This window comes from Myotis lucifugus, unplaced genomic scaffold (assembly GCF_000147115.1).
Source record: "Myotis lucifugus unplaced genomic scaffold, Myoluc2.0 scaffold_455, whole genome shotgun sequence".
Classification (NCBI taxonomy): domain Eukaryota; kingdom Metazoa; phylum Chordata; class Mammalia; order Chiroptera; family Vespertilionidae; genus Myotis; species Myotis lucifugus.
Genome location: NW_005871503.1, coordinates 533,998 through 548,325, shown reverse-complemented (window position 1 = coordinate 548,325; position 14,328 = coordinate 533,998). Strand labels below are relative to the sequence as shown.

The 14,328-nt window shown below is 41.5% G+C and overlaps 1 protein-coding gene across 3 annotated transcripts in view; it reads left to right on the top strand.

The window, feature by feature from the left end:
- The first annotated feature begins 956 nt into the window (after positions 1-956).
- Positions 957-14,328, top strand: part of FAM13C (family with sequence similarity 13 member C) — a 129,231-nt gene continuing 115,859 nt past the window's right edge. For 2 of the 3 annotated variants that reach the window (XM_023744371.1, XM_006103033.3), the window contains exons 1-3: positions 1,358-1,462; positions 8,006-8,062; positions 14,081-14,276. In XM_023744371.1, coding sequence (XP_023600139.1) covers positions 1,401-1,462; positions 8,006-8,062; positions 14,081-14,276 — 315 coding nt within the window. In that variant the 5' untranslated portion in view covers positions 1,358-1,400. Of the gene's footprint in view, positions 1,286-1,357; positions 1,463-8,005; positions 8,063-14,080; positions 14,277-14,328 lie in introns of those variants that run through there. The other variant, XM_006103034.3, reaches the window with a different exon arrangement.

Genomic DNA, 14,328 nt, shown 5'->3' with positions numbered 1-14,328 from the left:
CTCCGTACAGATTGGACAAAAAGTGCAAGTGAACACATAACTCCACAGTGTTTGGGATCTAACCAACCGTGAATAGCAAAGTCAAACACAAGTACATTTTCTCAGAGAATAAAGGGGTCCTTGGGGTGGGCCTCTGAAACAGTGTCTCAGTGTGATACTGAAAATTCACGCTTTCGCCCTTATTACCAAGTTTGGGGTAATTTTCTAAGTCTCTGAAAGTAAGAATTTGATGGTATTTGTTATTGTTATAAATTAAAACTCATCTGCCTATACAGTTTGGACTAAAATCCACCATCTCAGCTGCTTCTGGGAGTGGAACGTTTAAAAAGTGGGGGAAGGGGTCTTCCTAATTCAAAATCAGCGTCTTTCACAGATGACTGTTCATTCCCTATCAAGGTCAAGCTGGCAGGAGAAATGAACAAAGGAACGAGGGCAGGACAAACATCCCCAGGGGGAAGCCAGTGGCAGCTCACAGCCTTCCTTTCACTCAACTGGGCTGCCTTTGTTAAAGGGGATAGCTTTTGTGGATGCTATTTTTCATCTTTTGTAAAGGTGCTTGGGAGCGGAGCTCCGAGGGCTGCTCCGGGCGTGGGAAGCCCCACCTCGTGCACGGTCCCTCTCAGTCACCCGCTAATGCCTGGAATAAATTCGCCACTCGCCCTTCGTGGGCTCATTCACAGCTCGGTCCTCCGGGGCTAGGTGCTTCCTCTCAGGGACTGAAATAACAGAGTGCAGGCAGATCGGGTGTGATGCTGGGAGCCCTCCTTCTTCTTTTTCCTGGGCAATACATGTAAAACACACACACACACACACACACCCCTAGTAAAACAAAAACAGCAGCCATCTCCCCTCCTCCTTCTCGTCCCCTCCCCCTGCTCGTTCCCTCGCGGCTTTTTCTGAACGATGGATGAATCTCTGCGAGCTTCCATCTCTAGAGGGGGTAGCTCTGTAAAATTGGTAAGAGCCCTCTGCAAGAAGGCAAGTCCCCCGCGGGTTTCGGCACTAGGCAGAAACAGTTGGGCTTTCCTATTGCCAGCTCCGGGGGTGGCTGGCACCGAGAGGCTTGGATTAAACGCGGCGCGGGGCTGACGAGGTTGGGGTCGCGCTCTAACTCTCCAGGTGCTCCCTGCGGGGATCCGGTGGCCCGGAGTCCCGCTCCACCGCGCACCCCGCCCCACCCAGCGCTGTGCCCGCAGCCTCGGGGGCTGCCGGGCTTTGTGGTTCGCAGTGAGGCTGGGCCCCTGCTGGGGGTGTCGTTACGAGCATGTGCAGACAGCAGCCCAAGGTAGAGCTGGCGTGCCGGGCGAGCCCTGAGATTTGCCTTGCAATGCCATGTTTGTGTATGTGCTCTAACTCCCGGAGAGCGACCAGGGAGGCGGCTCCCCCGCTGGACTTGGCTGATGTTTTCTTGTTTCTGTTTCAGCCTTCAGGATAATTCCTTCAGCAGCTCCGCTGTAACAGAGTAAGTGATTCTTTCCTAAAACAAGACTTGCATGCCTTTCTCTGGAAGCAACTATCACGAACGTACCCTCTACTGTCCCCAGTCACTCTTCGTATTAGATACATTGTTTCCTATAATCTGGGGCTGGAAAGACCAGGAGACTTGCTGACTGATGGGGCCCAGAAATCTTTTACAGGTTGAAATCAGCGTTTTAGCAGCTGTGGGAGAGATATTAAAACAAGCTGATGCTTGCTGGAGCTCAATGCACCAAGATATGTGTTCTTGGAGCTCAGATAAAAAAGAAATCTATTTGACATGTCATAAAGGAAGCTTTGTTGTATTTTGCCAATATTGGTGTCAGTTTTCATGGAACACACTGTATATATTTACAGCAAATAGAAGACGGGTATAAAATGACTTAAGTTGAATTCCAGCATGTGATAAACAGGCTAAACTTATCCTAACCCTCTCTTGTCTACAGATTCTTAGACACAGTAGAGTAAACTTTTCTTGCATGCCCTTTGTCATTTTTGTCTACTGACCTCAAAGACCTGGCTATAGGAGTAAAGAGTCATTTTGTCCTATGGTTAGAGTGTTCATTGGGAGGGCTCAAACCATTGGAACATGGAATGAAGGAGTGCAATATTTTACTCAAAGCCAGCAGGCACAGTATTTTTTTATTAAGTATTTATAGTTCATGATGTAAATTTTTGTCATCTCTTCCTGAATCTTTTCCTAATATTGTACATATATGTTAAGAATTGAGAGCATATTATGCTAACACCACATGTAATTTATATGTAATTTACATATATACATATATGTAAGGAATATTTATAGTTTATTTAACAATTTTTATCTAGGCTAACTCATGATGTTTACTTCTGGGACTTTTTGGTAGGAGTTACTGTCACAGCTTTTTAGGAAAAAGGGGTATATAAAGTGTTATACTCAACTACAAGAAAATGCTGCAAGTTTAATAGAGAAAGCCCAGTTAACTTGGGAACTGTTTGCTAAAGTTCCCTAACAGGCAAAAAAATGTGGGAGTAGATAGTTTGTGAGTATCAAGTCTTACTACTGTCATAACTTGGTGATGGAAGGTAAGATTCTACAGGACTTCTGAGTCCCTCTTATTTCCCTCATTCTTTTGTTTCTCTGGAATTGCTACTCTCTTAGTGTCGAGCTTTGGGCTCACTTAAGTGGAGTTATTTTTAAAAACACCCCCCCCCCCCCAGGGTTGGCTTTATTTAGAAGATGCACTATAATATACTCATTGTGACTTATAACTTGTTAATGAGATTGCTTGGTACTCATGTGCAACTTTGCACTTTCTAAAAGCCTGGAAGTGAGGGAAGATGCCTGCCAGAGTCTGCTGGCCAATGACGAGGTGGGGACATCCTGGTTCAGGTGCACAGGTACTGCTCTCCTCCCTCTGCTGTGTTTACAAGCACCAGGTGCTTTCTGGGCCTGATTCTCCTAAGCCCTGTGTGGCCACATCCCCAGAGTCAGCCACAGGCCTAATAGCTTCAAAATGGAGACATTTAGTTCCAAATTTCACATAGACAATTGTGTGTGTGTGTGTGTGTGTGTGTTTTTAAAGGTTTTATAGTTAAATGCTGGGGAAAGTCTGGTACCTTGTCTTTGGCCACTCCCCAAGGAATTCTGATTGCATAAGTTTCTGTTGTTGTTTTCAGAGAAGGAATACTGGTTTATTTTAAAAAAGCACTGAGTGACAATTAGAATGCCATCTGGCTGATCTAAAAATCTCAGGAGCATATTTAAAACATACCAAAAGCTTCATAGGTGCAACACAGCATGGACTAGGGTCATTTAAAACTAGTGGTTGTTTAATATAATGTTTTCTCCTCCCCTCAGTAGTACAAATCATTTTTCTTGGTTCTTTGGGCAAGACTCCAAAGCCAGCAGGGCCAGGATGCACTGTCCTGAGACACAGACATAGCGGGTGCTCAGTAAATGTTGGGGTATGGTCTTGGCATCCATGGAGGAGGTGCTTGCCTTTCTTTTATTGTTTAATTTTTTAAAATTTATTGTCTAAAGTTTTACATATGTCTCCTTTTCCCCCAATTGATACCTCTCCCCTCCCCTCCTCCTGCCAGCCATTCCCACCCCGGGGTGCTTACCTTTCTTATATGTTGTTTTGGATACAACACAGATTCTTCTTCCTCCTGTCCCCAACCCACTCCTACTTCTTCCTACCCACACTCATTTGTTTTCTTTAGTGCCTGAAATTCCACCTACAGATGATTTCTTTTGGTTTAAGGCCTCTGGTGATGACACTTATTAAAATGGAAATTAAAAAGTCTGTGCCCCTGGGAGGTAGTTTCAAGTTGTCATTATTACTTGAATATAAATTATGTTATCAGATAGTCTAACCTACTAGGGTTCTGCTTGGCCAGTTTGGGGGGAGGGTGGGTTATAAGTGTCAAAGGGAAGGGGAATTGGGAGGGACTCAAAGACAGATTTTATTCTCTTCTCAGTTTTTCCCAGGCCTGGCATTGTCTGTGCAGCTGTGGACCAAGTCACTTTCTTTTTCTACCCAATCTTCCAAGATCAGAATGGCCTTGGCCTTCCCTTGGTATCTGCAGTGCTCTTTCATCTGTTATTTTTCCATGGTCATTTCCTAGGTTTCCTGGCGGACCTGCTATTTGAAATGAAGCCTGGCCAGCAATGAATTCTGATTTAGTTATCAATGAATTAGTTATCATGTAAAACAATGCTTTTCTAAACCAACTAATCATCCATATCAACTGTGGAAGGGGGTTGGGGCTTGTGAAAAATCCAACTTCCCAGGATTTATCCCAAAGTGGAAACCTAGAATGGGTGATTGTGTTGGAGTCAGCTCAGCGCTGGTCTGGGGTTGTAAACCGTTAGGTCTTTGTTAAACTTTTTAGAAGCATATTAGTTAGGGAGAGGGAAGGGCAATCTGGTTTTAAAATACACATTCCTGGATCCCACCCTCAGAGTTGATCTGAGGGTGGTGTGGGGTTGGTGTGGGGGTGAGACCAGAGTCTGCTCTTTCAACCAAGCACTCCAGGTGGTGCTAATGCAAGTGGTGCTGGGGACACACAGAAATCCCACAGGATTTCAGGCTGTACCTCTGCAACTTTGCCTTCAGGTACACGGTACTTCAAGGTGAGTGACAGTCCCCTTCCTGGCACGACTACATTTTATCTAATAACCAACCTGAGGCCTCTCTTCTTATTTACCACAAGTCAAACAAGAGATCCTTTTAGGGGGCACTTCTTTCACCATCATTATTCTAAGTAATAAGTTGTTCTCCCTCTCTTGTGAGCCCCTGGGAATGTAGACTGAAGAGACGATTTGGTGGGCTCAGAGGGGTGGAGCAGTCACTGCTGTGCACACTGGAACCCTGGGCAAGTCCTTAGCCTCTTGTGTGAAGGTAATTTTTATTGCACAGCATTGTCAGGCTCATTGAGATAATGTAAAAGGGAAAGTGAGCTGCGAAGAACCATATGCTTTTTCTTGTTTGAGGTTGATAAAGGGAGTAAAAGTCTGAACAGAGAAAAAGGTAGCAACCCTGGGCATTTCACAAAGAAATAATTGAAAGGACAAATTATCCACGTATTGTCTAGGCAACCACAAATCAAGAACTCTGGGACTTAAAAATCTAGTTGATGTCTCAAAGGAAGTCATTTAATAGAAGTGCTGCTCACTTTTTTTTTTTTACTACAAAAAACAGTAAGAAAAACATTTTATATTGCAGTCCAGCACCCACATATATACAAGATTTATTCAAACAAGTTTTGTAAAAAAAACATTTAACTCTTACTATAGTGACATTTTCTATTCTGTTTCTCTAACAATAACAGCAAACTGTGATAGCTGCTATGTAATTTCTCGACATACTAATTTACAACTTACAGTTTTAAAAACATTATACAGGAAGATTCCTAGTTGTGAATATTGAAGAAGGAGATCATTAAAGAGATTGATCTTTAATTTCCTGTATTGGGTTCTAATGTAAAAGACCAGTTAGGCACTTGGTCAGAATTGACTTTCTTCCAGGAGTGGGGATATCTGGATATGAGTTCCCACCATAGAACCCAGTTTTATAATTGGGTTAGTATTATACATTGCAGTGGCTGCTGGGCAAGGAATCAGTAGAACAATCAGAAAGGAGATGTTAATTAAGTAGAACTTGACAGTCTCCATCAAAGCAAATGAAAACCCAACTGAACTACAAGAGTTTGTGTATGTGTGCCATGTAAGCCAGTAGGGAGATCTGTTGCATTGCTGTGAGCAAGGAATTGTGTTTCCTTGAGTGGCAACTGAAGTGGTTCAGTAGGCCTTAGAATGGGATCAGCTAATTAGGTCTGGCCTCATATCTCAGAAAGCATCTGCAGCTTTGGATGTGCTGGTGCTGAGTTTCCATTTTTAACTAATTGTACTTTGAGAAGAAAGGTTAACACATTGAATGGGGGGGTGGGGGGGCGGGAATAAGTTTTTGCCAAATTCCCAAACAATAGGTATTGTTCAGCTCTAGGGTTGAATCTCTGGTTGAACCCTAATTCTTTGGAAGCAACAATTCTAGATTTCTGTTCTTCATTGATTTTTCTACTTAGCTAGGTAATTTTTATTGGGAAACATTTTTATTCGCATTACAGAGCTTAGATGATGGAGGCAGATGATGGAGGCAATACTTAGGAATTTAACTTGTTTTCCATGAGATGGACAGAGTGGGTTATTGACAGTCAAAAAGAAGAGAAAACAGGGACATTTAGTTCATTTAATTAAGAAGAGCATTTTGTTAAATCAACTGATTTTTTTTTAACTTCCAGTAGGAGCAAAATATTTCAGCAGGTAGAGAGGATAGAGTCTGTAGGTGGCCTTTGTTTAATTCTGTACAAAACCATAATTTAAAAGGGATAATAAGGGAAGAAGATGACACTTTAGCAATTTGTTCTAAGGGTAAAATTATAAACCATTGCTGGTAAAGAATTTAAAAAAATTTTAAATGATTTTATATAGTATAAATACCATATTATGGTTATATTTATGTTCGTAGGGATATTTTTGCCTACTCATCACATAATGAATCTCTCAAGCAGAGCCCAAGTCTTTTTCAACTTTGTGTCCTTTAGAAGTAGTGCTACTCAAAGTGTGGGTTCCAAATTGTTTGTAACTTGTTGTAACTTGTCTGATGCAAGAACAGTAGGGAGATAGGGAGTAAGCATTTAATAATGCTTATAGGAATTTGACATTCCTGTGACATTTTTGCAAAAGTATCTATCCACAGTGGATTGGAAGTAGAAAACAAACTGGTCAGTCCTGAATTCTGAAGAGTTTGAGAAGCACAGGTCCAATGCCTAATGTAGTACCTGGAAGTCAATAAATGCTCAACACATGCTTGCTAAGTTATTTCAGGGATCAGAGTAGCTGAGGGGCCAATGTCAATGACTGGATTCAAGCACTCACTGAGGGGCTACTCTGGGGTAGCACTGTCAGCACTGTGGCAGCCTATCTAGAAAGAAAAATTATGGTTATTTCTTCTCATGGAATTAAAGAGATCTCAGAGGTACAAAAGAACTACACCGCAGTATGAGGCAAGATATAGTTGGTTACCAAAACCTCATAATGAAGAGTAAACATTTACGTATTATGGTTGAAGTAGGAATGTGGCGGGTGAATGAACTTGGCTTGGAAGGTTCAGAGTTCGTAAGACTTGACTTGGGCAGTGAAGGATGAGTAGGAGTTGACGATGGAAAAGGCATTTCAGGCTGGTGTGTGATGGAGTGAGGTGGGGTGGGAATGGCTGAGAACAGGAACAAAGCCTCCCTCCTACACTAGTGACAGAGAATGGGTCTACTCCAGATTCCCTTGGGCAGTGTTGAACACTGTGGGTTTTTCAATATGAAATAGCCAAGACTTTCACAAGGTTATTACAGAAGTTTTATAAAAAGGAAGGGATTGTAGATGTGTTTTGGGACTGTCTTAGTCAGAGGAAAGGCAAAAAGGCATGTAGTGGAGTCTCTTTCGAGCCATCAGTCTCAATGTCAGGTGTCCTCTCAAGAGCTGTGAGCCCTAAGTCCTTGCTAAGATCTTTTTTTAAAAAAAATATATTTTATTGATTTTTTACAGAGAGGAAGGAAGAGGGATAGAGAGTTAGAAACATCGATCAGCTGCCTCCTGCACACCCCCCACTGGGTATGTGCCTGCAACCAAGGTATATGCCCTTGATCGGAATTGAACCTGGGACCTTTCAGTCCGCAGGCCGACGCTCGCTCTATCCACTGAGCCAAACCGGTTAGCCTTGCTAAGATCTTGTTAGCTTAGGTGAAGCAGAGTAGTGGAGGGGAAAAAAAAAAAGCTTCCCTCTGGTTCTGAGCTTTTAAGCTCACATGAAATGACATAATTAATATCATTCCCTGGCAGACATGTTGGGAATCTGAGCTGTTTGGGAGAGAGAGCTGAGGATTATTCTATTTTTTAGTTTACCGCGCTAATCTTAAGATAGTTCTAGGCTATTGCTGCTTCTACTGCAGCAGACAGTTGGATCTGATGTGGTTTTGTTTCTTCTCCCAGGTGTGAGGAAGACGCAGTCTCTCTACATGAAGACCAGACTGATTGCTCCAGTCTCAGGTATGACCCACCATTGCTTAGTTCTTAATCAGGAGGGACAGAAACCATCTGGGTCTGGTGTCTGTAGTCTCTTCTTTGAATTCTAATAATTTGTTCTTGTGTCTTCCTTCTAATAGATTATTAGCTTTTGAAGGAAGTTTTATGGTATCCACTTTTGAATACCCCTCCCTTAGTATCCAAGACAGTGCCTTTTATATGGGGAATATTCAATCAATGACTGTTGAATTCAACATTGATTCACTCATCTCAATGTTCTCGTCATAAACCCTAAGTAGATTTATTCACCAAAGGTTCATTGGGTATCTGGGTTACAGTGTTGGTTGTCAAGGTGTTCATGGCCTAATGGGAAAACCATGAAAGTGGTTGAACCACTTTCATGTACATTTTAATTTTATTATGTAATCTGAACAGCTGAAAGGAGGCTGATATTTTCCGTCTCATACTGTAGATGGAGAAACTGAGGCTCAGGGGGATAAAGCTCATCCAAGATAGCATAGCTACTATGAGGCAGAATTTAGACTTACTGTCTGACTGTGAAGTCCACTTGGATAACATACATTTATTGAGGGCCTGTTTTGTGTTCCAGAAACCATTCAAGATATGGCATAGAGAAAGACAAATCAATCCCTGCTCCAGTCCATTGGAGGAGATAGGCAAGAATATAGAGATGCCACTTTAAGTCCTATTTTAACAGAGGTAAACAGGATTCACTTAGAAAGACCAAATAGGCCAGAGAGGTTTCTGGGATTCCTAAAGAAAATGACAAATGGCACATGATTTTTTTTTTTCAAGTGTGTGTGGGATATAAAGCCAAGAAAAAGATGATGCCATCAAGCAGGGGTAGCAAGTTATCAGAAAACCAAAAGGGTATAGAGAAAATTGTTCAAGTTAAAGGAACAACAAATACTTCAGGATGGCAGGAATCCTTAGAGCTGGGTGGGAGTGAGGAGGCCAGGAGTGATAAGAAATGAAGCTCCAGATATAAACAAAGGCCCAATTTCAAAGGGTTTGTGTACCTTGCTAAGGAGTTTGGAATTTATCCTGGAGGTATGGGAAGACTAAAAAGAGGCCTCAGCCTTTTCTTTGCAAATAATCACTTACAAGTCATAACAATAGCTCCCATTTATTGGGTTATGGCCTTGAGCCAGCTTTTATGGTAGGCATTTTACAGAGACTGTATTATCTCTGTAAGATAGAGGTGACATCCTTCTTATGGATGAGGGTCAGGGAAGTGAAGTGGGATGGCACAGTCTTCAACTAATAAGTGGAGAGGGGGGCGGGATCCTTAAGACTTATTCTTTTTAGAACATCATGATCATTCTAAGTTATGAGAGATCCCATTAAGTAGTGGCATAAATTACATAACCTGTACTTTTCTGGTGTTTTGTTTTTTTTTTGGATTGTGAGGAACCAGTAATAGGTTAAAAATATATTTCTAGCCCTGGCCAGTGTTTTTCGGTGGTTAGAGCATTGGCCCAAGAACCAAAAGATAGCAGGTTCCATTCCCGGTCAAGGGCACATACCTGGGTTGCAGGTTTGATCCCAGTAGGGGTGTGTGTAGGAGGCAACCAATTGCTATGTCTCTCTCACATCAATGTTTCTCTCTCCCTCTCTTTTCCCTCCTCCCTTCCTCCCTTCCACTCTCTCTAAAAATCAATGGGGAAAAAATATCCTGGGATGTGAGGATTAACACAACAAAAACAAAACAAAAAATAAATATATTTCTAAAGATGACTTTTGTATTTAGGCTTTATATTTGTGTAAGGAAAGAAAAAATGCTCTTTGCTCCCCTTACCCACTTTACTTGATTTTCAAGTCAATGGGGAAAATGAGATTAATAAATTTTGGGCACCTTGAAAATATGATATAAAAACAAAGTTCTGGTATTATTTTAGGAAGGTATCTATTGAAAGAGTCAATTTAGATTTGAAAAGTCATTTTTTTCTTATTCTTGAGTATTCCAGAATCCTCCTTGAATGAGGAACATTTAAGTTACCATAATGGCAGCTGTCCTTCCTTTTGTTTCTCATCTAGGAGTGTAGAGTGTGAGAATGATTATTATTTGTTTCTAGTGAGATGTCAGGGAGAAACACATTTTACTTCTTCCTTTCTAGGGTCTTTGGCTGGTCTAATAATTAAATTGGCATGACATTAACAGGAGAAAAAAATGAATTTTGTACATATGGGAACCCCAAAGATATGAGATTCTTTGGCAGTTAGGTAATTGAGGCTTATATACTAAGCTCAGCTAAGGAGAAGAGGATAGGTTTCAGGGGCCTCAAAGGGGAGGAAGACGATTCCCAAGAAGATGAGAAGAGTAGATCTTTAGTAAACAGATGTGCTAGGCCATGCAGATAAGTCTTTCTGATAGAAAAAGTTATCTTTGGTATTAGCTCGCTCCTGGTACAGCCCCTCGATATAAATTCTTGTAGGCAGTTAAGGGGAAGGTAAAAAGCTCTTTTGGAGTTTGTTGGGCCTTGATTGTCTTCAGTTTGAAATAATCAACATGCCAAAGTGGCATATGTTAGGGTCATGTATTTGCCCTGTCTCAGAGAAAAATGCATTTCAAGTGAACGAGTGTAGTTCCAAATCAGGTTTCGATACTGGTTTCCAAACCCATTAGTGACTTAAATTTTTTTTTTTTTTAGTTATAAACTATCTTAAGGGAAAATATTAACTAGTCTCACTGGCATTGATTTTTTTTTCCAGCTACAGTCAAACCTGGGTTCTTGAATATCTCCCATCTCAAACAATTTGGTTCTCCACCAAGTTGTTCACGTAAAAAATGTCTCAATTGTTGAACAAGCTTTGGTTTTCCAACTTACAACCCTATAATGCTGATAGATCAGTATGACAAAAAGCATCTCTCAGGCCACAAAGAAAGGAGAGAATGTACTAGTATAGTCAGTTTACTGCTAACATCTCAGGAAATTATGCTGTAAATATTTTTGTTTCTTTGCTTTTGTTGCTAGGGAAATGCAGGATTAGCACAATTTTAAAACATAAAGAGGTCATCAAGAGTGCTAATGTTGTGAAAGAAACAATCACAGGCAATTGAAGGGGTAGGTAAACTGTTTTTGATTCAGATAAATGAAAAGCAGTTAGCCAGTGACAGCAAAGAGGCCACATAATGACTTCCTAAAAGAAACCCCTGGAATGAGTGCTGAAAGTGATTCCTTTAAGGCTAGTAGGGAGTGAGTGGTTCGATAAATTTAAGAAAAGAAGTGTTTGCTGATAGATTAAACAGTACATTAGATATGTACTGTATATAAGAGAGGTTAAAATGGAATCATTTAGGGGTCTGGAATGAATTAATTCAATTTACATAATTTCTAATGGGAAAAAACGATTTGGTTTTCAAACAAAATCGCTTCTCAAAACAGCCTTCCGGAATGAATTAAGTTAGTGTTACAGAATTTACCAGGTGACCAAAAAATACATAGGGAGTACTCGGAGATTCAGGATAAACCCATTTACTTTCAGATGTACTAGTACAGTGAACTCAGTGGGTCAGTTCTCCAAATCCCTGAGTGAGTGATCATGGAGGAAGCTTTCCCTTTATGCCCTTCAGTTTCTTTGTTTTCTATCTGTTTCCTGACTACCAGGCTTTTTTGGTGGGCTTCCACAGCCCCTCCTGAGTCAGTTAAAATGGGGAAGTTAGTGTTAGGTAGCTGAAGGGGGAATGCACGAGGCCAGAGTGGTGAGGGATTAGGAATTTATTCGATCATCCAAACATCAGGTGGCTGAGCCTGGATGGCTCCAGCAGCCAGTGAGGGGAGTCAGCAGCTTTTAAAGGACTTTCGGCGGGATTTTTCTGGGCAGAGACTTCCTTATGCATACCCGGAGGGGAGAGAATGGAATGTGGTCACCGCAAGTAAAAAGTGGTCTTCAGCAAAGGGAATGTCCATAGTGAAATGACCTGAAAAGCCAGTTCTGGGGGAAGGGTATCAATTTAATTGCTTGATCAAACCTAACAGATTGTATCTAAATCCCTGGTCTGGGTGGTGTCAGTGACCTCCCCTCCAGCTGAGCTGTTACATTCTTTGTTTATGGCCCCTTTGTAAATCGGGAGTAAAGGAAAACAGGTCTTGCTAGACCAGATTGTTAAGAAAGGGGCAGTGACTTCATTATAGGCCAGGGTTCCTCAAACTTTTTAAACAGGGCCAGTTCACTGTCCCTCAGACCGTTGGAGGGCCGGACTATAGTTTAAAAAAAAACTATGAACAAATTCCTATGCACACTGCACATATCTTACTTTGAAGTAAAAAAACAAAACGGGAACTAATACAGTATTTGCATGTGGCCCGCGGGCTGTAGTTTGAGGACCCCTGTTATAGGCTATCAAGAATGTACATTAGGTTACTGGCACAGATTCACCCCCTCCCCCCCCAATGTCTTATATTCTCCATCAAGAGAACCTAGGTTCCAATGAAATATTGAAAAATTACTTCATTTGTTTGGTTCTCCTTCACCAGATAGCACTAAGCTTGTCCTGAGGCTTTAGTCTAACTGTTCACATAGTTTTATTTCCACACCTTGCCCACCTGCATCCTGATCATGCTCCAGACCTCCTATCCTGATGTTTGCTCTGATCTTTTCCCAGAAGCTAACTGGAAAAAGTTAGCCTCCCGATAAATTTAGCAAATTTAATTCCTTTTATTTGTGAAATGACATTTTGAGCAGTGCACATAGAAACCCTTCCTTTGCTGGTCTTGTCTCTTGGCTTTATGTGCCCTTGAGTCACAAGGAATTGCTTCCTAGCTAACGTTGCCAAAATCTCTTACATAGGTGCTTGGGAAACACCACGTGGCCACTCCTAATCTAGTTCACAAATGCTTGCCAGTGGGTTAAGGGTGATGATATTGATCGTATAAAGAGATGCCCCATTTGGTTTTGTCCATGGTATTTGCTGAATTTTTAGGAAAAGAAGAAAACAAAATGCACCTAGATTTACGAGGGATGTGATTTTAATTAAGAGTGTTATTGCCCTAACCAGTTTGGCTCAGTGGATAGAGCGTCGGCCTGTGAACTCAAGGGTCCCAGGTTCGATTCCGGTCAAGGGCATGTACCTTGGTTTCGGGCACAGACCCAGTAGGGAGTGTGCAGGAGGCAGCTGATCGATGTTTCTCTCTCATTGATGTTTCTAACTCTCTATCCCTCTCCCTTCCTCTCTGTAAAAAATCAATAAAATATATTTGAATAAAAAAAGAGTGTTATTATGTCCACTGTTTTTGAGGAAATTGAAACTGTGCAATGATATTATATTGAATTTGATTGGTGAGTGAAAATTAAAAGTTCCACCCCCGCACTGAATGTACAAAGGAAACACTAGCCCATTTGATCGTCTCCGGTAATTCCAACTGATAGAAGCCAGGCAATGGGATCTTTGACTTTGCCTTGAAGATGTTACTCAGACGGCTTGGCTGGGCAAAATTTGATCCTTGTCTTATATTTTAACTGGGTAGCATGTATCCTATTAAAATAGATCTTTTAAATTTCTAAATGTGTCTGAAAGTTATAGGGAGATGGTTATAGACTTGTCAGTGAGGAGCAAGCATCTTGCCTGAACCAAGAACCACGTGCATGGGAGATTGGAGACCTACCTGACCACTCCAGGTCTAGGTGAATTAGCCCTTTGGTGCTTTATTTAATCTCTGAGTTTTAGAGTCTTAATCTAAAGTTGGGATGATATTATCTAATCTGAATACATTATTATTATAAGAGAAAATATTATATGTATGAAAGCATCTTGAAGCAAAAGATTTAAAGAAATCACGATAGTATGTACAACGTTAAAAGGTCTGTATTCATTAGCAAAGATTAGAAGGGAATGTGGAGTAATCCAAAGAGTGAAATTCACAATTCTTAAACTTTATTCCCGTGAAACTGGCTAGGTGGACACAAAAATGTTGCTAGGTCCATATAAATAGGGCAGCAATGAGTATGGCCAGCCCCTCTTTCCTGCAGCAATTTATTATTTCTTGTGGTGCTTCCTAAATTGGGTGTTTCCTGTTTTAGAGATGAAGACAATAAAGAAAATTACCCCGACGCCGGGGCTCTCCTAGAGGAGCCTGCGCCCTCCCGGGAGCCGCAGCATGTAGAGCAGACTGTGCTGGTGGACGGTGTGCTGCGACCCAGCATGGGCAACTTCAAGTCCAGGAAGCCCAAGTCCATCTTCAAAGCAGAGAACGGGAGGAGCCATGGAGAAAGTCAGGTAGTGTGTCTACTCCTCAGGCCTTTGCCAGGATGGGCGCTTCTCCGGTGAG